The 25,326-nt window shown below is 42.4% G+C and overlaps 1 protein-coding gene across 3 annotated transcripts in view; it reads left to right on the top strand.

The window, feature by feature from the left end:
* The window catches only part of polr3b (polymerase (RNA) III (DNA directed) polypeptide B), a 42,428-nt gene extending 18,732 nt beyond the window's left edge, over positions 1 to 23,696 (top strand). For 2 of the 3 annotated variants that reach the window (XM_021574233.3, XM_090209638.1), the window contains 11 exons: positions 163 to 261; positions 394 to 521; positions 1,537 to 1,746; positions 2,181 to 2,339; positions 2,588 to 2,705; positions 3,078 to 3,220; positions 16,654 to 16,757; positions 21,419 to 21,585; positions 22,406 to 22,519; positions 22,831 to 23,004; positions 23,147 to 23,696. In XM_021574233.3, coding sequence (XP_021429908.1) covers positions 163 to 261; positions 394 to 521; positions 1,537 to 1,746; positions 2,181 to 2,339; positions 2,588 to 2,705; positions 3,078 to 3,220; positions 16,654 to 16,757; positions 21,419 to 21,585; positions 22,406 to 22,519; positions 22,831 to 23,004; positions 23,147 to 23,276 — 1,546 coding nt within the window. In that variant the 3' untranslated portion in view covers positions 23,277 to 23,696. Of the gene's footprint in view, positions 1 to 162; positions 297 to 393; positions 522 to 1,536; positions 1,747 to 2,180; positions 2,340 to 2,587; positions 2,706 to 3,077; positions 3,221 to 16,653; positions 16,758 to 21,418; positions 21,586 to 22,405; positions 22,520 to 22,830; positions 23,005 to 23,146 lie in introns of those variants that run through there. The other variant, XM_090209641.1, reaches the window with a different exon arrangement.
* The last annotated feature ends 1,630 nt before the right edge of the window (positions 23,697 to 25,326 follow it).

Here is a 25,326-nt window from a genome sequence, read left to right as displayed (position 1 = left end):
AGAAACTAGCATCTGCCACCAATGAATTTAGCTTGTATATGATTGGATTTTAAGCTCAGCCCAGTGTACTTGCTAGAGGGTCAAAATGTTTACATTAGTGGTGGACGTTGTGGGCTTTTTGAAATGCTTGTGTTGATGATCTTTCTGTTTTGTTGCTGTCAGAACCTTTGAGGATTTCCTCCATGAGAGCCTGGTGGAGTACCTGGACGTGAACGAGGAGAATGACTGTCAGATCGCCCTCTATGAGCACATGATTAATAAGTAACTTCTGGCCATGGCTCTATACTGTCTGACACGTTAGGCCCCTCTGGTCTAGTTGTTTTCATATGCACTCAATATAGTCTCTGCTGCTGGATGTAATTCTCAGTCCCAATGTTCTTGTTTTGTACGTAGGGATACTACACACTTGGAGATTGAGCCCTTCACACTACTAGGGGTCTGTGCTGGTCTGATCCCCTACCCCCATCACAATCAGTCCCCCAGGAACACATACCAGTGTGCTATGGGCAAGCAGGCCATGGGTGAGACACTTCTCCAGTTCTACAGACTCGCTGGTTCCTCTGCTTCGATCTGTAGAGGGTGGCTGTTTTTAAGCTGCACCTTTGATCAGGCATCAGGACTCCTCAGACATCCTCCACGGGAGCAGTGTGTACCGATGTGAACACATTTCTTGTCAGAATGCACTTTGTGTGATGGAGTGTTTTTGTATCTGCACATGGACATCCAAACATGAGGTGCCTACGTAGGCCCTCCATTGTGTCCTGTGTGTGCAGAGGCCTTTCCCTGCTAGTCACCCAGTGTCATTAGCAATTCATTGTGTCTGCTGTTAAGTGTGCTCAGGGGGTCAGTGTGCTCAGCTGCGAGGGAGAGACCACAGAGGAGCCCAGGAGCTCCCTGAACCAAAACTTCTCCAAATCACTCCACTAGCATTCACACGAGCCCAGTCACCCCCATCCCCTCCCTCCATTCACCCCCACCCCCCTCCCTCCCCATCTTTACACAAAAACACTGCGACTAGGACTATATTTGGCCTAATATCCTCTGCTGTGTCTGTTTTGTGTGGCCAGGCCTATACATGTGCTAATATGTGTGTGTGACCAGGGGCCTATTATCACAGGGCTCTGTTGCCTAATTGTGAAGTAATAGCATTTGACAAATGTCAAGGCCTCCAGGGAGGCCAGCCATTATTCCATGGCCTGCACGTCTTCTCTCCACTGTGTTTGTACCAGGGAGCTGGCCCTGGCTCAACCCCGGCCTCTGGAGAAGCAGGATTAAAAACCACTCGTCCACTTTTAGGATACTCTCTGATGTGATACACTGTTTGGTTAAGACGCACACGCAATGGAGTAAATCTGGGATTTAAATATGTTTCCTTAAATTTAAAATTAGTAATTACTTTTGTTCAGTTGCTCTTAAGATATACTGAATGAGTTTTGAATGATTTCTCAGACAATTGAGTAATCAGATATTTTACGTTTTGAAGAATACATTTTAAAAAGTCCATTGTCATTTTATTTCCATGGTTTCTCCTGTCAGGTACGATTGGCTATAACCAGAGGAACCGTATAGACACTCTGATGTACCTGCTGGGCTACCCTCAGAAGCCCATGGTCAAGACTAGAACCATAGAGCTGATAGACTTTGAGAAGCTGCCTGCGGGCCAGAACGCCACAGTGGCTGTGATGAGCTACAGCGGCTACGACATAGAGGACGCTCTGATCCTCAACAAGGCCTCTCTAGACAGAGGTGAGTTACTGATCTATGTCTAAAGGCTAAGAAGGAAAATTTGACGAAAAACTAACAATGTACTCTCAATACAATGTAAAGTGTTTAAATTACAAGTGTCTAACTTCTTGGCTGCTGACCTCCTGGCTGCTGACCTCCTGGCTGCTGCCCTCCTGGCTGCCTGGCCTCCTGGTTGCTGGGCTGCTGGCCTCCTGGCTGCCTGGTCTCCTGGCTGCCTGGTCTCCTGGCTGCCTGGTCTCCTGGCTGCTGCCCTCCTGGCTGCCTGGTCTCCTGGCTGCTGCCCTCCTGGCTGATGCCCTCTTCTGAACATAGTCATTGATGTATTTTAGATGTAGTGCTCTTGTTACTGTCCTGAAATACAAAAAGTACTGGTATAAATAATTATTTGCGTTACTGAACTCTCTGTCCCTCATCTTCCATTTATTCTGCCTCAGGATTTGGAAGATGCCTGGTCTACAAGAACGCTAAGTGCACGTTGAGGCGCTATACCAACCAGACCTTTGACAAGGTGATGGGTCCCATGCTGGATGCAGCCACACGCAAGCCCATCTGGAGGCACAGTATCCTGGATGCTGACGGCATCTGCTGCCCTGGTGAGTAGCACCCTTCAGCAGGACTCCTGGAGAAGGACCCAACCCGCTCTGTTACTCTAGAATCTCACTGTCACCCATTTGATTATTACAACCATTTGGTTACATCCTTATCTCCACATGGAAACGTGTTGAAGGATGTATTTGTGTTTTATGTATAAAGTAACCTAAAACATTTGATGTCTTTGATTTGATATTCATGCATACAGAATTAGTAAATATGGAATTCATCGATATTGTGTGTCTCCCAGGTGAGAAGGTGGAGAATAAGCAGGTGCTGGTGAACAAATCCATGCCCACTGTCACCCAGACACCACTGGAGGGCAGTGCCCAGCCAGGACAGCCCCAGTACAGAGATGTGCCCGTCAGGTGGGTGTGCCTTCTCCCCTCATCACTCATACTATACCACTGTCACAATATTTTTTTACCATGGCAAACATTTGAACATGAAACAGACTTCACTTTTTGGTCCTGTTTTAAAAACCTGCTGTTTCCAACATTTTAGGGCTGTCTTCCTAAAAAAGTTAAATCTCCCTGATGTTTTTGTTTCCTTTGCACGATACGAATGAGTATCCCGATACTGTTTTTGTCCCAGCCCTACTACCATCTCCTCTGACCGTTGAGCAAAATACTTAGTTTCCCCCATATGACGGTAAACAACCCAATCCTTTCAGGTCCGCTCTTCACGTATTCAGCCTTGTCAGATCAGGTCAGCTGTTACCTCTGTTCTCCTGTCTACAGTTACAAGGGCTCCACAGACTCCTACATCGAGAAGGTGATGATCTCCTCCAACGCAGACGATGCTTTCCTCATCAAGATCCTGCTGAGACAGACCAGGAGACCAGAGATAGGAGACAAGTTCAGCAGTCGGCACGGACAGAAAGGTACAACTGACCCTCCCTGATCTACCCTCCGGGCCATTTAGCAGACGCTCTTATCCAGAGCTACTTAGTTGGTGCATTCATATTAAGGTCGCTAGGTGGGACAAGCCATAATCATATAGTACTCATGGGGGGGGGGGCAAGGCCTGAGACATCTGCATGAACTCTGACACTAGAGGGCATACATATTACACATTGTTTACAAACTGAAATAGGACATTCCTTTGCAACAATCTGTGTGTCTGCGTGCACGTGTGTTGAGTCAGCGCCCCCTTCTCATCTTTTAGAGGGGTTCTTCTTTTCAATTAATTGGCTCTTTGTCCTGCGCCAGACTATGCAAATGTATTAGACCCTAGCAGTACACTGCCGCTCCTGGGAAAAATGTTTACAACCACCATTTTGCTGCTGCACCTCCCTCTAGATGAGGCCTGTATGATGCTTTTAATCAGAAAGCCAACTGGCGCAGTGCATAATTTACTCACTTCATTAAAGGGATCGCTGCTGGGGCAGACCGGTCAGTATAGTCCCGTGACTATGTCCACTGTCTCTTACAGGAGGAGTGAAATATCTCCAAGGGCTTAGGCCTAGCATTTGGGAAAGGATGGAGTGAAGAAATGGTAGTATTGTACTGTGGCAGTGGTGGAATGTTTTGGGTTGTTTGGTATTACTGCACTGAAGAGTTATTTGGGGCTGAAGAGATGTTTTTGCAGCCATCTTTAGGAGGGTTATGTTCTGGCTGACTATACTGTTGGGATGGAATTAGCTTTGTAGGGGCAAATGTTTCAAAGTAGTAATTTACATTGGCCAGCCCCCTAGATGTTTGCCAATGAGCTTCAGCCTCTTACAATTTGAGTGACAGCTAGCAAGATGCACACACAGCAGAGTGAGGGAGAGCACAACGACGTGGTGCATATACAGTTGAAGTTGGAAGTTTACATACTTAGGTTGGAGTCATTAACTCGTTTTTCAACCACTCTAAAAAAACTATAGTTTTATAGTTTTGGCAAGTCGGATAGAACATCTACTTTGTGCATGACATAAGTCATTTTTCCAACAATTGTTTACAGACAGATTATTTCACTGTATCACAATTCCACTGGGTCAGAAGTTTACATACACTTAGTTGACTGTGCCTTTAAACAGCTTGGAAAATTCCAGAATATTTCATGGCTTTAGAAGCTTCTGATAGCCTAATTGACATCATTTGAGGCAATTGGAGGTGTACCTGTGGTTGTATTTCAATGCCTACCTTCAAACTCAATGCCTCTTTGCTTGACATCATGGGAAAATCTAAAGAAATCACTCAAGCCAGGTCCATCCTTGGGAGCAATTTCCAGACGCCTGAAGGTAACACGTGTACTATTGTTTGTGCAGATGAACAAGTATAAACACCATTGGACCACACAGCCATAATACCTCTCAGGAAGGAGACACAGTTTCTCTTTGAGATTAATGTACTTTGGTGTGAAAACTGCAAATCAATCCCAGAACAACAGCAAAGGACCTTGTGAAGATGCTGGAGGAAACGGGTACAAAAGTATCTATATCCACAGTAAAACAAGTCCTATATCAACATAACCTGAAAGGCCACTCAGCAAGCAAGAAGCCACTGCTCATGAGTTGTCTCATATTCTCTGGTCAGCAGAATAAGTTAATTATTTACCACACAAAGATGTTGGCTGTGCAGGCCAGGGGTGGTGGGTGGGGGTTGTTGAGTGCTGTGTGCCCATTGTCCTTGCTGCCAGTGTGGACCTGTATAGGGTGTGATGGAGGCCTCTAGACCATCACTGTTGTCTTGCCTTGTCTGATTTATATGCCTCTTTTATCATTAACTTTCACACACAACCAACAACACCAATGATGTCTGATATGAGAACTAGTCTCTCCCTCTCTCATTTATCTCTCTTGCCTGCTCCTCTCTCTCCTTGGTCCTCTTGCCTGTAGCTCTGCCCTTTTCCTGTCCTCATTTTTCTTTACAACTGTTCTCCCCCCCCTCTCTACCCAGGGTTTTTCTTTATTTTTACTATTTTCTACATTGTAGTTTGTCTTCACTGTTATTTTGTCTGTGGAGTGGATTTTAAACTCAATTGGACAGCAAAATCAAAATAGGAAAATGAGTCTCTAGTTGCTAAAAAGATAAATAGGATTTAGGACTGCTTGATGTATGGTGTGACATCCACACCCACCACACTGAATACTCCAGGTTAGACTACTTTTTCATGTACAATGCAGATAGACACAGGCTTAAGTCACTCTGCCCGATCCTACAATCCTTATCAGATCATAATGGAGTTTACCTTACTCTACACCTTAATAGCAAACCAAGAAATACTATATGGCGACTTAATACAAACATGCTGAATGATCCAGATTTCAAGGACTCAATAAAGACAGAATTGAACATCTATCTGGAGAATAATGATAATGGGGAAGTATCCCCTGCTACATTGTGGGATGCAGCTAAGGCGGTTATTAGAGGAAAGATCATAGCCACATCATCTCTCAAGAAAAAGATTAAAGCACAGAAACTACTGAAATTACAGGAAACATTAGAACGGTCTCATAGTCCATAGAAAGACCCTCTTATATATAGCGGGCTTCCACCATCGTGGAGAGAGGCCATCATATATGTAATCCCAAAAGCGGGTAAAGATCAGATGGAATGCAGTTCATATATCAAATGTATTTATATAGCCCTTCTTTCATCAGCTGATATCTCAGTGCTGTACAGAAACCCAGCCCAAAACCCCAAACAGCAAGCAATGCAGGTGTAGAAGCACGGTGGCTAGGAAAAACTCCCTAGAAAGGCCGAAACCTAGAGGAACCAGGCTATGAGGGATGGCCAGTCCTCTTCTGTCTGTGCTGGTTGGAGATTATAACAGAACATGGCCAAGATGTTCATAAATGACCAGCATGGTCAAATAATAATAATCACAGTAGTTGTCGAGGGTGCAGAAAGTCAGCACCTCAGGAGTAAATGTCAGTTGGCTTTTCATAGCAGATCATTCAGAGTATCTCTACCGCTCCTGCTGTCTCTAGACCGTTGAAAACAGCAGGTCTGGGACAGGTAGCACGTCCGGTGAACAGGTCAGGTTTCCATAGCTGCAGGCAGAACAGTTGAAACTGGAGCAGCAGCACGGCCAGGTGGACTGGGGAGAGCAAGGAGTCATCAGGCCAGGTAGTCCTGAGGCATGGTCCTTCGAGAGAGAGAATTAGAGAGAGCATACTTAAATTCACACAGGACACCGGATAAGACAGGAGTACTCCAGATATAACAAACTGACCCTAGCCCCCTGACACATAAACTACTGCAGCATAAATACTGGAGGCTGAGACAGGAGGGGTCTAGAGACACTGTGGCCCCATCCGATGATACCCCCGGACCGGGCCAAACAGGCAGGATATAACCCCACCCACTTTGCCAAAGCACAGCCCCCACACCACTGATAGATATAGACCTATCGCAATTCTTAACACTGCTTATGAACTATATGCATCAATAATAGCCGAAAGAATGGAGAACATAATCCCAGAATTTATTGACTGAGATCAAACTGGTTTCATACAAAATAGGCAGACACAGGACAATATAAGGAGAACACTACATGTCATGGACCACATTACTCAGAATAAGACACGTGCAATACTAATCAGAATAGATGCAGAAAAAGCATTTGATTCAGTGGGAAGGGATTACCTATTCCAAGTATTGGAATGATTTGGTTTCATAAAGAAGTGATAGTGCATCAAATCACTGTATTCATGTCTGACTGCTAGAATAAAGATAAATGGACATTAGTCACAAATAAATAAAAAAAGAGCGACAGGCAAGACAAGGCTGTAATCTTTCACCCACACTCTTCTCCTTGTACCTCGAACCATTAGCACAGGCAATAAGACAGGACCCAACCCAAGGGAATAACAATAAGAGGCAGTGAACATAAGATATGCATGTATGCTGATGACGTTCTGTTATTCCTTAAAGACCCAGGCTCAAGTGTACCTAGATTGATGGATATTTTACAAACATTTGGAACATATTCAGTGTATGTGCTTAATGTACAGTCGTGGCCAAATGTTTAGAGAGTGACACAAATATTAATTTTCAAAGTCTGCTGCCTCAGTGTGTATGATGGCAATTTGCATATACTCCAGAATGTTATGAAGAGTGATCAGATGAATTTCAATTAATTGCAAAGTCCGCCTTTGCCATGCAAATTAACTGAATCCCCCCAAAACATTTCCACTGCATTTCAGCCCTGCCACAAAAGGACCAGCTGACATGTCAGTGATTATTTTGTTAACACAGGTGTGAGTGTTGACGAGGACAAGGCTGGAGATCACTCTGTCATGCTGGTAGAGTTCGAATAACAGACTGGAAGCTTCAAAAGTAGGATGGTGCTTGGAATCATTGTTATTCCTCTGTCAACCATGGTTAACTGCAAGGAAACATGTGCCGTCATCATTGCTTTGCACAAAAAGGGCTTCACAGGCAAGGATATTGCTGCCAGTAAGATTGCACCTAAATCAACCATTTATCAGATCATCAAGAACTTCAATGTTCAATTGTTGTGAAGAAGGCTTCAGGGCCCCCAAGAAAGTCCAGCAAGCGCCAGGACCTTCTCCTAAAGTTGATTCAGCTGCGGGATACAGTACAGAGCTTGCTCAGGAATGGCAGCAGGCAGGTGTGAGTGCATCTGCATGCACAGTGAGGCAAATACTTTTGGAGAATGGCCTGGTGTCAAGAAGGGCATCAAAGAAGCCACTTCTCTCCAGGAAAAACATCAGGGACAGACTGATATTCTGCAAAAGGTACAGGGATTGGACTGCTGAGAACTAGGGTAAAGTAATTTTCTCTGAATCCCCTTTCTGATTGTTTGGGCCAAGGGAGTGGGCTCACTCACAATTTTGCCCAAGAACACAGCCATGAATAAAGAATGGTACCAACACATCCTCCGAGAGCAACTTCTCCCAACCATCCAGGAACAGTTTAGTGACGAACAACGCCTTTTCCAGCATGATGGAGCACCTTGCCATAAAGCAAAAGTGATAACTAAGTGGCTCGGGGAACGAAACATTGATATTTTCGGTCCATGGCCAGGAAACTCCCCAGACCTTAATCTCATTGAACATGTGGTCAATCCTCAAGAGGCGGGTGGACAAACAAAAACCCACAAATTCTGACAAACTCCAAGCATTGATTATGCAATAATGGGCTGCATTGCAAATATTGACTCTCTGCATCAACTTCATGTAATTGTCAATAAAAGCCTTTGACACTTATTATACTTCAGTATTCCATAGTAACATCTGACAAAAATATCTAGAGATACTGAAGCTGAAAACCTTTTGAAAATTAATATTTGTGTCATTCTCAAACCTTTTGGCCACAACTGTACACAAGACCCAAACCCTTGTTTATAATTATACCCCACAGGAAGAGCTGAAGAGTAGGTGTAACTTCCACTGGACCTCTTCATCCATTAAATATCTGGGAGTATATCTACCAAGAGATACAGCCAAACTTTATTACATAAATTATGATCACATCAAAAATAAAATATATGATAACCTGGACAGGTGGAATTCACTTCTCATGGATCTTAGTAGTAGAATTGAAACAATCAAAATGAACATCCTGCCAAGGTTACTGCATTTGTTCCAATCACTGCCCATAGAAATCCCGCCTAAACAGTTTAGAGAATGGGATAAACGGATATGAAGGTTTATCTGGAACAGTAAGAGACCAACAATTAGATATACAACATTACAATTACCAAACAACTGTGGGGGTGTGGCCTTACCAAACCTAAAATATTATTTTGGGTCAGCCCAATGAGATCTCTGGTTTGTTGGTGCAATTCAGAATACGAATCTTCATCCCTGCAACTCAGGACAGCAGATTTCAACAATGGATGCAGAACGGCATCACATCATCATTCAGTACAATTATAAGGAATGGGAACCTAGGGAACTTCCAGGACCTAAGTAAAGAACATGGCTTAGATAAGCAAGATTTTTACAGATGCCTACAAGTTCGACACTATTTCTTAAGGGAGATAAAAGTGATTGACCCTCAAGCACCTCAAATTAATCCAAGTATTCACTAACACATACAACTTGGAGAAACAAACTACTTCAAATCTCTACTCTGGTATTCAATCCTCAAAGAAGCATACTATGTTAAAAAGAAATGGGAGAAGGAACTTAACATTGATGAAACATGGTTGAACATACTGTGTGTCACTCAACAAAGCTCCACCAATTCAAGATCATGGAGAATTCTGTTGGAAGAATGTTATATGTTTCTTCATAACACCTAAACTGAAATCAAAAGACTGACTCCCTACACCCTTGTTGGAGAGAATGCTGTCTTGAGGGTGGATCACTCTCATATCTTTTTGGCCTGCCCCGCAATCAAAACTAACTGGGGAGAAATGAGTTCTAACATTGGAAAAATAATGGGATTTGACATAGAACAAACATTCATTTCTTTGTACTTGGGTGAAATACCTGAACTTACTTTGTTGTACTTTTTTTTGTTCTGCAATAAAAATAAAGTGTAAAAAATATATATATGAATTAACACATGGAATCATGTAACCAAAAACGTGTTAAACAAATCAAAATATATTTTATATTTGAGATTCTTCAAATTAGCCACCCTTTGCCTTGATGACAGCTTCGCACACTCTTGGCATTCTCTCAACCAGCTTCATGAGGTAGTCAACTGGAATGCATTTCAATTGACAGGTGTGCCTTTTTAAAAGTTAATTTGGAATTTCTTCATTAATGCGTTTGAGTCAGTTGTGTTGTGACAAGGTAGAGGTGGTATACAGAAGATACCCCTTTTTAAATTTTTTTTTTGAAAGATCAATACCATATTATGGCAAGAACATCTCAAATAATCAAAGATAAATGCCAGTCCATTACTTTAACCTCTCTGGGATATGTGGGACGCTAGCATCCTACCTGGCCTAAAGCCAGGGAAAATGCAGAGCGGCAAATAAATTACTGTAAAAATCTGACTTTCATTAATTAAATTACACATGCAAGATAGCAAGTTAAAGCTACACTTGTTGTGAATCCAGCCAACATGTCAGATTTCAAATGAGATTTCAATGATCCAGAAAAACACTGGTTCCAACTTGAGCAACGGGACTACAAAATATCTCAAAAGTTACCTGTAAACTTTGCCAAAACATTTCAAACTACTTTTATAATACAACTTTATGTATATTTTAATATAAATAATCGATAAAATTTAAGACTGGATGATCTGTGTTCAATACAGGAGTAAAACAAACTGTAGCATGCTTTTTGGTCACGCGCCTCTATCTAACAGTACACTTCAAGTGACCCTCGTTCAAGATGGCCGTACTTCTTCATTACACACAGGAATATCCTCAACCAATTTCTAAAAACTGTTGACATCCAGTGGAAGCGATAGGAACTGCATAAGGTCCCTTAGAAATCTGGATTCCCAATGAAAACTCATTGAAAAGGGTGACTTAAAAAAAATCTGTATAGTTTGTCCTCTGGGTTTCGCCTGCTAAATAAGTTCTGTTATACTCACAGACATGATTCAAACAGTTTTAGAAACTTCAGTGTTTTCTATCCCAATCTACTAATAATATGCATATGTTATCTTCTGGGGATGAGTAGCAGGCAGTTGAATTTGGGCATGCATTTCATCCGGACGTGAAAATACTGCTGCCTGTCACCAAGAAGTTAAGACATGAAGGTCAGTCAACTTTTAAAGTTCTTGACATTTTCCTTTTATCTAAAGTGCAGTCGCTAAAACCAAGGGCTGTGATGAAACTGGCTCTCAAAAGGACTGCCACAGGAAAGGAAGACCCAGAGTTATTTTTGCTGCAGAGGATAAGTTCATTAGTTGCAGCCCAAGTAAATGCTTCAGAGTTCAAGTAACACACACATCTCATCATAAACTGTTCAGAGGAGACTGCGTGAAGGAGACCTTCATGGTTGAATTGCTGATAAGAAACCACTACTAAAGGACACCAATAAGAAAAAGAGACTTGCTTGGGCCAAGACACACGAGCAACGGAGATTAGACTGGTGAAATCTGTCCTTTGGCCTGATGGTTCCAACCGCTGTTTCTTTGTGAGACGTAGAGTAGGTGAACGGATGATCTCGGCATATGTGGTTCCCACTGTGAAGCATGGAGGAGGTGGTGTGGGGGTGTTTTGCCAGTGACACTGTCAGTGAATTATTTAGAATTCAAGGTACTCTTAACCAGCATGGCTACCACAGCATTCTGCAGCTTTACGCCATCCCATCTGGTTTGCTCTTAGTAGGACCATAATTTGTTTTTCAACAGAACAATGACCCAAAACACACCTCCCAGGCTGTGTAAGGGCTATTTGACCAAGAATGAGAGTGATGGAATGCTGCATCAGATGACCTGGCCTCCACAATCCCCCGACCTCAACCCAATTGAGATGTTTGGGATGAGTTGGACCGTAGAGTGACGGAAAAGCAGCCAACGAGTGCTCAGTATATATGGGAACACATTCAAGACGGTTGGAAAATCATTGTAGGTGAAGTTGGTTGAGAGAATGCCAAGAGTGCAAAGCTGTCAAAGGGTGAATATTTTGATTTAACACTTTTGGTTACTACATGATTCCATATGTTTTATTTCATAGTTTTAATGTCTTCACTATTATTCTACAATGTAGAAAATAGTAAAAAATAAAGAAACCCTTGATTGAGTTGGTGTGTCCAAATTAGAGGTCAACCGATTTTATGATTTTTCAACGACGATACCGATTTATTGGAGGACAAGAAAAGCCGATACCGAATATTTATTATTTATTTGTAATAATGACAATTACAACAGTACTGAATGAACACTTATTTTAACTTAATATAATACATCAATAAAATCAGTTTAGCCTCAAATAAATAATGAAACATGTTCAATTTGGTTTAAATAATGCAAAAACAAAGTGTTGGAGAAGAAAGTAAAAGTGCAATATGTGCCATGTAAGAAAGCTAACGTTTAAGTTCCTTGCTCAGAACATGAGAACATACAGTGCCTTGCGAAAGTATTCAGCCCCCTTGAACTTTGCGACCTTTTGCCACATTTCAGGCTTCAAACATAAAGATATAAAACTGTATTTTTTTTGTGAATAATCAACAACAAGTGGGACACAATCATGAAGTGGAACGACATTTATTGGACATTTCAAACTTTTTTAACAAATCAAAAACTGAAAAATTGGGTGTGCAAAATTATTCAGCCCCTTTACTTTCAGTGCAGCAAACTCTCTCCAGAAGTTCAGTGAGGATCTCTGAATGATCCAATGTTGACCTAAATGACTAATGATGATAAATACAATCCACCTGTGTGTAATCAAGTCTCCGTATAAATGCACCTGCACTGTGATAGTCTCAGAGGTCCGTTAAAAGCGCAGAGAGCATCATGAAGAACAAGGAACACACCAAGCAGGTCCGAGATACTGTTGTGAAGAAGTTTAAAGCCGGATTTGGATACAAAAAGATTTCCCAAGCTTTAAACATCCCAAGGAACACTGTGCAAGATAATATTGAAATGGAAGGAGTATCAGACCACTGCAAATCTACCAAGACCTGGCCGTCCCTCTAAACTTTCAGCTCATACAAGGAGAATACTGATCAGAGATGCAGCCAAGAGGCCCATGATCACTCTGGATGAACTGCAGAGATCTACAGCTGAGGTGGGAGACTCTGTCCATAGGACAACAATCAGTCGTATATTGCACAAATCTGGCAGCATCATGGTTTGGGCCTGCTTTTCTTCAGCAGGGACAGGGAAGATGGTTAAAATTGATGGGAAGATGGATGAGGCCAAATACAGGACCATTCTGGAAGAACCTGATGGAGTCTGCAAAAGACCTGAGACTGGGACGGAGATTTGTCTTCCAACAAGACAATGATCCAAAACATAAAGCAAAATCTACAATGGAATGGTTCAAAAATAAACATATCCAGGTGTTAGAATGGCCAAGTCAAAGTCCAGACCTGAATCCAATCGAGAATCTGTGGAAAGAACTGAAAACTGCTGTTCACAAATGCTCTCCATCCAACCTCACTGAGCTCGAGCTGTTTTGCAAGGAGGAATGGGAAAAAATGTCAGTCTCTTGATGTGCAAAACTGATAGAGACATACACCAAGCGACTTACAGCTGTAATCGCAGCAAAAGGTGGCGCTACAAAGTATTAACTTAAGGGGGCTGAATAATTTTGCACGCCCAATTTTTCAGTTTTTGATTTGTTAAAAAAGTTAGAAATATCCAATAAATGTCGTTCCACTTCATGATTGTGTCCCACTTGTTGTTGATTCTTCACAAAAAAATACAGTTTTATATCTATATGTTTGAAGCCTGAAATGTGGCAAAAGGTCGCAAAGTTCAAGGGGGCCGACTACTTTCGCAAGGCACTGTATGAAAGCTGGTGGTTCCTTTTAACATGAGTCTTCATTATTCCCAGGTAAGAAGTTTTAGGTTGTAGTTATTATAGGAATTACAGGGATATTTCTTTCTATACCATTTGTATTTCATTAACCCTTTACTATTGGATGTTCTAATAGGCACTTTAGTATTGCCAGTGTAACAGTATAGCTTCCGTACCTCTCCTCATTCCTACCTGGGCTCGAACCAGGAACACAACGACAACAGCCACCCTCGAAGCAGCGTTACCCATGCAGAGCAAGGGGAACAACTACTCCAAGTCTCAGAGCGAGTGACGTTTAAAACGCTATTAGCGCGCACCCCGCTAACTAGCTAGCCATTTCACATCATGTCGTTACACCAGCCTAATCTCGGGAGTTGATAGGCTTGAAGTCATAAACAGCGGAGCTGCTGGCAAAACGCACGAAAGTGCTGTTTGAATGAATGCTAATGAGGCTGCTGGTGCCTACCATCGCTCAGTCAGACTGCTCTATCAAATCTCAGACTTAATTATAACATAATAACACACAGAAATAGGAGCCTCAGGTCATTATGGTCGAATCCGGAAACTATCATCTCGAAAACAAGACGTTTATTCTTTCAGTGAAATACGGAACCGTTCCGTATTTTATCTAACGGGTGGCATCCATCAGTCTAAATATTCCTGTTACATTGCACAACCTTCAATGTTATGTCATAATAACCTAAAATTCTGGCAAATTAGTTCGCAATGAGCCATGCTGCCCAAACTGTTGCATATACCCTGACTCTGCGTGCAATGAAAGCAAGAGAAGTGACACAATTTCACCTGGTTAATATTGCCTGCTGACCTGGATTTCTTTTAGCTAAATATGCAGGTTTATAAATATATACTTCTGTGTATTGATTTTAAAGGCATTGGTGTTTATGGTTAGGTACACATTGGAGCAACGACCGTCCTTTTTCGCAAATGTGCACTGCATCGATTATACGCTAGAGAAACTAGTAATATCATCAACCATGTGTAGTTATAACTAGTGATTATGATTGATTAAGTTTAATGCTAGCTAGCAACTTACCTTGGCTTCTTACTGCATTCGCGTAACAGGCGGGCTCCTCGTGATGCAGGTGGTTAGAGCGTTGGACTAGTTAACCGTAAGGTTGCAAGATTGAATCCCTGAGCTGACAAGGTAAAAATCTGTCGTTCTGCCCCTGAACAAGGCAGTTAACCCACCATTCCTAGGCCGTCATTGAAAATAAGAATGTGTTTTTAACTGACTTGCCTAGTTAAATAAAGATTAAATAAAGGCGAAAAAAAATTCTGCAAAATCGGTGTCCAGAAATTACCGATTTCCGATTATGAAAACTTGAAATCGGCCCTAATTAATCGGCCATTCCGATTAATCGGTCCACCTCTAGTCCAAACCTTTGACTGGTACTGTGTATGTTGTACTTTTTGGTACATTTATATTTTACACTCCAGATACACACTTATATAAACAAACAACAACTTGACACTTTCGAACAATGTCTAAATAGTATAGCCCAATGCATTATTGTTTGCCATGTGGCCTTAAATTGTACCAGTTAGTTTTTTTTGGTCACCCATGCTATTTCAATATTTAATAATAAATCATTTAGATTTTTCCATTGTGTTTATGATGGGAGTTTGATTGTCTTTTATTATAAATTTTTTCCAGATGAGTGATGACTAGAGAATCATCCAGCCCATTGTATCTCATTACACCCCTCCCTATATGACTTGAAATATGCAGACAGATGGATTAAAAGTATGTTTATATTGTAATAATTCTGACAGCCAACTTTCTACCTCTGCCCACAACTTCCGGACTTTATAGCATTCCCATAAATCATGGACTGTTTAATTATTATTTGTTTTACACTTAAGACATGACTCTGCCATTGTGCTGTAGAATTTGTTGTATAATAAATTCAATACGGTTAAGGTAACTCATTTCGTTAGTTATGCTCCAACTTTCCCTCCATCTTATGCCAACATCAGTTATTTTTTTAGTCTAAGTTCCAGTAGTTCATATTTTTTTCCTAAAAGATTGTCAATAGGATATGCTCTCTGCAAGCTCTCATGCACTAGTGAATGACTGCTCCACATCTTAATGATATATATCACTCCAGGGAAATGGGTTGAAGGCATTTCTGTTTTATGTAATATTCTAACTTTGTTTTGTTATCCTCACGTATAATACACACAACTACAGGAACATTTGTTTAAGTGACGTTTTGAACCAGGCCGTGTCATTCCCCATCTAGAGAACAACCGGTCCTAGAGTGTGTTGCCAGACTTGATTTTCCCCTGTGATCCCTCTCCACTTCCTCTCTGGGCTGGACTGACAAAGCTGTGTGCGTAATCCTGGTCTCACCGTCAGGTTAAGCACTTCTCCACTTCCTGCTCATGCTCTTCTTCTCATTCTTTTTTTTTTTTAAATTTGCAAATGGGCCTACAATCTGTTTGCTCTGGCCAGGTAAGGAAGAGTGCCTCGGTCCCTGGGCAAACATTTACACTCACACTTAAGGCCTCCAGTCCCAGGCAGCTAGCTACTGGTGGTCTGGAGCCCTTCTCACATGTGACTTTAAAGAAGGCCCCACCAGACCACAGCAGCATGGAAGTGTATGTTGCACTGGGGGTAACGGTTAGCGTGGAACTACCCTGCAAGTGTCATGTTTTTCTTTGGTTATTGGTGTTTTTAGCATTCTTCGCTAGAAGCAGTAATCGGAGGCAGAAATTAAAAGCGCAAGCCACTGGCAATTAAACGCTTCAGAGACGTGGCTAGAAACTCTTGAAATGGACTTAAAGACACTTCAGCATTGCAAGCTCACTTCACTCACTCACTATAGCATATCTTATTGATTACAGTGGGTACTTTTCATCCACGCATTAAAAATGCTGATATGCTTATGCTAAATGTCCAGTATAATCTGTACCTACATTTGGGCCTCTAACTCTCTCCCTCTCTGTGGTTTGTTACAGGTGTATGTGGCCTTATCGTTCCTCAGGAGGACATGCCCTTCTGTGACTCGGGCATCTGCCCTGATATCATCATGAACCCGCATGGCTACCCCTCCAGAATGACGGTACGGTACCACCACACAATTCAACATCACCTATTCTTTGCTTTGGGGGATACAAGGACCCACTCATGGGAACTGAATGTGAAATGTCAAAATATCCCAAGGTTCACCTGGCTTTTAACTTGTGCGAAAAATTAATTGTTTTGTTAAGAGTTTATAGTTTAAAACCTAGCCCCCAAAGCCTTCGACAGCTCTCACTCACTTTCTCCACTTAATTTCTTTGATACACAAGCAGAAGCCCAACTCTCATTCTTCAAGTTTCAATTGGCCCTTTTTTGAGACAAAGTGCTCATTATTCCCCCTACTCTACTGGCTGGAGTATCATTGGCCTCCAGAACACATGTCCATTGGCTGGGCTTGGACTCCCGGGTGGTGCAGCGATATGAGGCACTGCATCTCAGTGCAGGAGGCGTCGCTACAGTCCCTGGTTTGAATCCAGGCTATATCACTTCCGGCTGTCATTTGGGTGGTCCCATAGGGTGGCGCACAATTGGCCCAGTGTCGCCGGGATAGGCCGCAAATGTAAATAAGAACTTGTTCTTAACTGACTTGCCTAGTTAAATTTAAAAAATAACGTCCGTTGACAACAGTAAGCAGGCAATCTTACTGTTCACTATAGGGCTGGGCGATATGGCCCAAATCTCATATCCCGATAACAATGCATATCACGTTATAGCACATTTTCTGTAAATTCAATGAATAAATAGTATGTTTTTAATGACCACAAGAAAGGCCTTTTTCTTATTACATGTTGAATTATACTCATTTTATTATTTCTCCTTTTATTTAGAACATTTGTGCACATTTTCAATTAAGCATGTAACAATATTAATGTATAAAATCTAAAAAGGTAAATAAACACTTCAACTATAGTTGCAAACAAAATGGAGGCCTAAAAAATATTTATTTCTGGGAGCTTGCATGTTATTTTGGCATTATTACGTGTCCCATATCAATTTGGTATCTTGGGTCGAGTGTTGCCACCAACTCACGAAACCCCTATTTCTGGACCGTGTAAATTGGGGCCATGTCTTTGCAGATGTAAATTGTAACGGCAGCTGTTATCTCCTTCCATCTTCGTTATTCTTTTCCATATAGTGTGCCGCGTGCAAAAGCCTCTTGCAATGTCTGAGTCGGGGGTTTGTTTTGAGCACTCGACTACATTTCACATGATTATTGCGTAGGTGGTAAGAGGTTAGTAGTGTTTGAGCCTGTTGTCGAGACCGGCCTGCAGCATGTTTTGCAGAGGATGTTTTTCTGGAGAAACGCATTTCATGCAATTCTACATCATTTTAGAAGACTGGAGACTAGAGCAGAATATTTTTTAATACCTCAAGTGATTGAAATTACAGGCTACATTAACACTGACAATCTGAGGTCAACCTTGAATCCATCAATAGTCTAGGCCTAGGTGTGTAAAGACAGAAATATTGTACAATATGAAGAGGACATTACAGTTCCAGTTTCACTGACTCACCCAATGATGCGCAGCTCACTCACCGGTGATGGCCAATTCGCTTGTGCCAAAAGCTTCTCTTGTTTTACTTTGTAAAATGCTGTTCACTCAATAGACCTATTTGGAAGAAGCTTCTGTCTTGGTAGCCTAAAGACCGATTTAGTTTTTTTTCAGTAGAATCCATTTGCTTCCCAACCTGCATTTGAAATATTGCAAAAGGCTGTTTTTGTCTGCATGCTGTTCAATTCAGATCAAACTTTATTTGTTACATGCACCGAATACAACAAGTCTAGACTTCACCATCAAATGCTTACTTACAAGCCTTTAACTCTTCTTGAACTGCACTGTTGGTAAAACATTTTTTTGCCAAGTAGACTAAAATAAAAGTAACACAATTAAGAATAACAATAATGAGGCTATATACAGGGGGCACCGGTACCAAGTCAGTGTGCAGGCTAGTTGAGATTACATGTAGGTGGGGGTGAAGTGACTATGCATAGATAACAAGCAAACTGCGAGTAGCAGCAGTGCACAAAGGGGGGGTTGGGTTGGGTCGATGTAAATTGACCGGTGGTGATTTTTATTAATTGTTCAGCAGTCTTATGGCTTGGGGATAGAAGCTTTTGAGGAGCCTTTTTGTCTTAGACTTGGCACTCCGGAATCTGCGGTAGCAGAGAGAACAGTCTAACTTGGGTGACTGGATTCTCTGACAATTTTATGGGCTTTCCTCTGACACCGCCTATTATTTAGGTCCTGGATGGCAGGAACATTGGTCCCAGTGATGTACTGGGCCGTTCGCACTACCATCTGTGGTACCTTAAGGTCAGATGCCGAGCAGTTGCCGTACCAGGCAGTGACGCAAACGGTCAGGATGCTCTCAATGGTGCAGCTGTAGAACCTTTTTACATGGGTCCCCAGATCCTCAAATCTTTTCAGTTTCCTGAGGGGGAAAAGGTTTTGCCGTGCCCTCTTCACGACTGTCTTGGTGTGTTTGGACCATGATAGTTTGTTGGTGATATGGACACCAAGTTACTTAACTCTTGACCTGCTCCACTACAGCCCGTCGATGTCAATGGGGGCCTGTTCAGCCCGTCTTTTCCTGTAGTCCACGATCGGCTCCTTTGTCTTGCTCCAATTGAGGGAGAGGTTGTTGTCCTGGCACCACACTGCCAGTTCTCTGGCCTCCCTATAGGCCATCTCATCGTTGTCAGTGATCAGGCCTACCACTGTTGTGTCGTCCTCAAACTTAATGATGGTGTTGGAGTCGTGTTTGGCCACGCAGTCGTGGGTGAACAGGGAATACAGGAGGGGACTGAGTACACACCCCTGAGGGGCCCCAGTGTTAAGGGTACGCGTGTTGTTACCTTCTCTTACCACCTGGGGGCGGCCCGTCAGAAAGTCCAGGATCCAGTTGCAGAGGGAGGTGTTTAGTCCCAGAGTCCTTAGCTTAGTGATGAGCTTCATGGGCACTATGGTGTTGAATGCTGAGCTGTAGTCAATGAACAGCATTCTTACATAGGTGTTCCTTTTGTCCAGGTGAGAAAGGGCAGTGTGGAGTGCGATTGAGATTGCGTCATCTGTTGGGGCGGTATGCGAATTGGAGTGGGTCTATGGTGTCCGGGAGAATGCTGTTGATGTGAGCCATGACCAGCCTTTCAAAGCACTTAATGGCTACTGATGTGAGTGCCATGGGGTGGTAATCATTTAGGCAGGTTACCTTCACTTCCTTGGGCACAGGGACTATGGTGGTCTGCTTGAAACATGTAGGTATTACAGACTCGGTAAGGGAGAGGTTGAAAATGTAAATGAAGACTCTTGACAGTTGGTCCGTGCATGCTTTGAGTACATGTCCTGGTAATCCGTCTGGCCCAGCGGCTTTGAAAGTTGACCTGTTGAGCGTTATCACACAGTTATCCAGAACAGCTGGTGCTCTCGTGCATGCTTCAGTGTAGCTTGCCTCTAAGCAAGCATAAAAGGCATTTTGGTTGTCTTGTAGGCTGGCGTCAGTGGGCAGCTCATGTCTGGGTTTCCCTTTGTAGTCTGTAATCGTTTCAAGCCTTGTCAGAGCCGGTGTAGTCGGATTCAATCTTTATCCTGTATTGATGCTTTGCTTGTTTGATGGTTCATCTGAGGGCATAGCAGGATTTCTTATAAGCGTCTCGATTAGTCTCCCACTCCTTGAAAGCTTTAGGTCTAGCCTTTAACTCTCTGCGGATGTTGCCTGTAATCCATGGCTTCTGGTTGGGATATGTACGTACAGTCACTGTGGGGATGATGTCGTCAATGCACTTATTGATGAAACCGATGACCGAGGTGGTGTACTCCTCAATGCCATTGGATGAATCCAGGAACATATTCCAGTCTGTGCTTGCGAAACAGTCCTGTAATGTAGCATCTGTCGTCTGACCACTTCCGTATTGAGCGAGTCACTGGTTCTTCCTGCTTTAGTTTTTGCTTAAAAGATGGAATCGGGAGGATAGAATTATGGAATAATGCATTCCTGGTGTAACTCGGGCAGTTGTTGTTGCCATCCTGTACCTGTCTCGCAGGTGTGACGTTTGGATGTACCAATCCTGTGCAGGTGTTGTTACACGTGGTCTGCCACTGCGAGGACGATCAGCTGTCCGTCCTGTCTCCCTGTAGCGCTGTCTTAGGCGCTAAAAGTGCTCACAGTACGGACATTGCAATTTATTGCCCATGGCCACATCTGCATGCCTCCTTGCAGCATGTCTAAGGCACGTTCACGCAGATGAGCAGGGACCCTGGGCATCTTTCTTTTTGGTGTTTTTCAGAGTCAGTCGAAAAGCCTCTTTAGTGTCCTAAGTTTTCAGAACTGTGACCTTAATTGCCTACCGTCTTAACGACCGTTCCACAGGTGCATGTTCATTAATTGTTTATGGTTCGTTGAACAAGCATGGGAAACAGTGTTTAAACATTTTACAATGAAGATCTGAAGTTAATTCGTAAAAATCCAAATATCTTTGAAAGACCGTGTCCTGAAAAAGGGATGTTTATTTTTTTGCTGAGTTTATGTACTGTCTTGAAATGATTGTGATGAGACTAGTTGTATTCATTAGAGTACACCGTAGCAAAATGTTTAGAAAATTAGCATTCCTTATCGGACAAGTTCAGGTAGTCCCTCCCATTTTCAGTCAGTTTTTTTGCCCTGTTAGGGTCCTATTCATTAGGCACCAATCTCCTCCACCAGGTGGGGAAGCTGATTGAGCTGCTGGCTGGTAAAGCGGGGGTGATGGACGGGAGGTTCCACTACGGCACGGCCTTCGGGGGCAGCAAGGTAAAGGACGTGTGCGAGGACCTGATCCGCTATGGGTACAACTACCAGGGCAAGGATTACGTCACCTCGGGCATCACTGGGTAAACACACAGACATGTTTTGAGTAGGAGACATGGAATGGATGAGTGTATGTTAGCCTGGTTAAATTGTACTGTTTGATACAAGAAGTGAAACAATGGTTAGTCCATTGTTCAGTCTGGTTTAACCAGGCTAGTTGTATTTATCAATGTATACATCGTATGAGCATTACAGCATGGCTGCGAACATGACTTCTGTATCCACTGATTTAACAGTATTATTCACTTTATTATAGGCAGACCACCCCTTTCATGAAAAATGGTTCGCTCCTACAGACAGTGAGTCAGGTGGCTGTGGCTTGCTATATAAAGCAGGCAGACAGGCATCGAGGAATTCCGTTACTGTTCGATTGAGCGTTAGAATGGTCAAAACGAGTGACCTTAGCGACTTTGAGCTTGGTATGATCGGTGCGACAAGCAAAAAAACCATCTAGTCAGCAGCAGTCCTGTGGGTGAAAACAGCTTGTTGATAAGAGGTCGAAGGTGAATGGCAAGAATCGTGCAAGCTGACAGGCAGGCCACATAAGGGCGAAGTACAAAAGTGGTGTGCCGACCCGGTATTAGATGGGTGTACCTAATAAACTGGCCACTGAGTGTCCACTATTTTTTTCAATCCTTGTCCTGGGGACCCAACGGGGGTATACATTGTATTTTTTTTCACTAGCACTAACACAGTTGATTCAACTCTTCAGGTCTTTGATTTGAATCCGGTGTCTTGGCAAAAACAAAAATGTGCACCTGTTTGGGTCCCCAGGGGTTAGGATTGAGAAACACTGCGCTATCTGTGAAGTCCCAGAATTTGATGGGTTGTTCTCTCCCTCAGAGAGCCAATTGAGGCCTATATCTACTTTGGACCTGTGTATTATCAGAAACTAAAGCACATGGTGCTGGACAAGATGCACGCCAGAGCCCGCGGCCCCCGAGCTGTGCTCACCAGGTAAGATAAATCCAAAAAAGTTATATACAGAGTTTGGCTAACTTTTACTCAGGATGCCATTTTGGCACCTTTTTTCAAATGGTTGGTGATGGAGTAATACCATAGACCCCAAAATGTCTACTTGGTTGTGTTTGTATGATACCTCCCCTATCTAATATTACAGTTTTGTACTCTGTCATATTGAAACTTAAAAATAATTTGTCCACTAAGTACAGAAAGTAATCCATGAGCCATACCTGACCCAATAACCCCCCCACCCCCCCCCCCCCCCCCATCTTACCTGCCGTGTCAAATGCTGCTGTTCACCTCAGACAGCCCACAGAGGGGCGCTCTAGAGACGGCGGCCTACGTCTGGGGGAGATGGAACGTGACTGTCTGATTGGCTACGGTGCCAGCATGTTGCTGCTGGAGCGCCTCATGATCTCCAGTGACGCCTTCGAGGTGGACGTGTGCGGTCAGTGTGGCCTGCTGGGATACTCCGGGTGGTGAGTGTCCTTTTTGGTCCGTCTGTGATTCTGTATAATAGTAGTCAGACTTGACCTTGATGCCAAGGATCTGTTTCCTTGTACTGTAGCTGCAGATTTAACTGCTTACAACCAATAAAGTATTTGATATGTGTGTCTCCAGGTGCCACTACTGTAAGTCCTCCTGTCACGTGTCCTCGTTACGGATACCCTACGCCTGCAAACTGCTCTTCCAGGAGCTGCAGTCCATGAACATCATTCCCCGCCTCAAACTGGCACGCTACAACGAGTAACCTTGTCCCCAGGCATATTGCTACCACATACCGAGTTTGACACAGAGAGGGAGGGAGCTGGCTGTTGGTGGGTGGAGCTAGAAAAGAGACGGACAACAACAAGCGGCATTGATTATCCAAATTGACAACTGTCAATATAATGAAGCAGGAAATACTATAGCACTGTTACAATAATGGAATGTCTACAGTATGTCAGAAAATTAGTTCATGTAAAAGCATACAAAAAGTACTTGTTTTTGTTTGCAGAACAGAAAAATATTGGCTACTGGAATGCATTTTTTGGTTTGCTTTTGTTTGACATTTTTTATTGTTTTAATATTTCTAAAACATTTCAAGAGTTTTGAATGCATGTTTAGCTACATTTGTACTTTTTTGACTCTTGTTTTGTTGTGTAATTAATAAACAAATATTATTTCAGGATTTGTTTCGCTTTGTATTTTTATTGTGGACCTCCGATCATCCTTTCAAATAGTTGGAGACATTGTTAAAATATACAGGAACCAAACTCTTCTTGAATGGGATGTTGGACATTACATTTTGAAGTTTCTCTTTGATTACAGGTAGTTTTGAATGGTAAAATATGGGCAATAATCTTATTAAGATAAGGTACATAAGAAATTGGTTGTCATTTAGCAGTATTCTATGACTAAGGATAGCAAATGTGAGGATGTTTACATTTGACACAGGATGACCCAATGTGTATGGGTAGATGAGTTTGACACTGAATACCAGACACCACTGAGGATGTGTTCAGTGTGAACACTAAAGAAGCCTATTGTCCTTCTCTTATTAACAACACAGCAATACATTGACTATTTTGTGTCATCCCGTTTCAATGCAAAGCTTTAATTAACACCACTAACATATACACAGTTTAAAGTTTACCCCCACCCACAAAGTTGAATTGAAGCTTTTTGATTGGACAAAAGCAGCGCACATCAATAGGACGGCGAGGAGGGTAGAGAGGGTGGCTGCACCTGTCCTAGCTAATGAGGCTCTAAAGAGCCAGTAAAGGGCTGGATGGGAAAAGGATGTCCGCCGAGGGGGAGACAAGACTCCGCCTTCTTGTTCCTTTTTTTACTAAATTAATTAGATCCTCATTTAGGGCTGTAGTTTACCGTGACCAACTCAACGGGAGCCTCTGGGCTCGTTTGATGTTGTGTTAGGATGTTGAAGACTCTTGAAGACACCTTAATTAGGCGGTTATAACGTTAACTAATTAGTTATTTACAGATGTATTGATCCTGTTCCTATTCTATCAGCAGGCAAACTGTTGACCGAGCAGATTATCTCTCAAACAGGTTTCCAGCCAACCTTTTTACACGACTAAAGTAGTCTACTTGTCGGATAAAATGTCATGACCGGTCTGATGGAAACCGAAAAATGTATGGTAAACTTTCCAAATGTCTAGCGTATTTTGTATTGTCGACAAGGTGGGATAATTTTGTGTCGGTAAAATGAATTATGGGAAAAATATTGATATAATTGCCATTATATTGAAGTAAATCAGGAACGCATGCAGTTTATTAGGCTGCAGATTAAATACATAATGAACTTCACTTGTTGGTGAAAGTGCCATGTGATGAGTTTGATACTCATTTCCAATAAATATCGAGAGTCTTGTTCTAGTGACATGATCGTAATGCTTGGTTGCCGTTTGATAAATACAAATAATCTCGCTCTTTAGTACACCATAATCTCATTATGTAGGCAAAATGTGCGCTGTTGGCTAGACCACACGTGCCAATACCGAAGTGTGCGAATAACTCAACGTGTTTGTTTTTTTAACCATCAGAGTTGAACATGCGATGGAAACCCATTTAACTTTATTTGACAGCAAATGGTATTTTTATGTGCACGACGTCATCACACACAGTTTTATCTACAACAAGTCAATTTGACTGAAACATCTCTGGTGGGAAAATACGGATTTTTTTTTTGTTTGTTTGTTTTTTGTTGTTGTTTTTATGAACACAACAAATACAACAAAAAAAACTGAAATATAAAAACAAGAGTACATAAACCTAACAGGGGTATTACATATCAGGAT

The sequence above is a fragment of the Oncorhynchus mykiss genome, chromosome 2 (genome assembly GCF_057628025.1).
Source record: "Oncorhynchus mykiss isolate SJ-2025 chromosome 2, ASM5762802v1, whole genome shotgun sequence".
NCBI lineage: Eukaryota > Metazoa > Chordata > Actinopteri > Salmoniformes > Salmonidae > Oncorhynchus > Oncorhynchus mykiss.
Note: the sequence above shows the minus strand (reverse complement) of the source record. Positions and strands in the feature narration are given on the sequence as shown.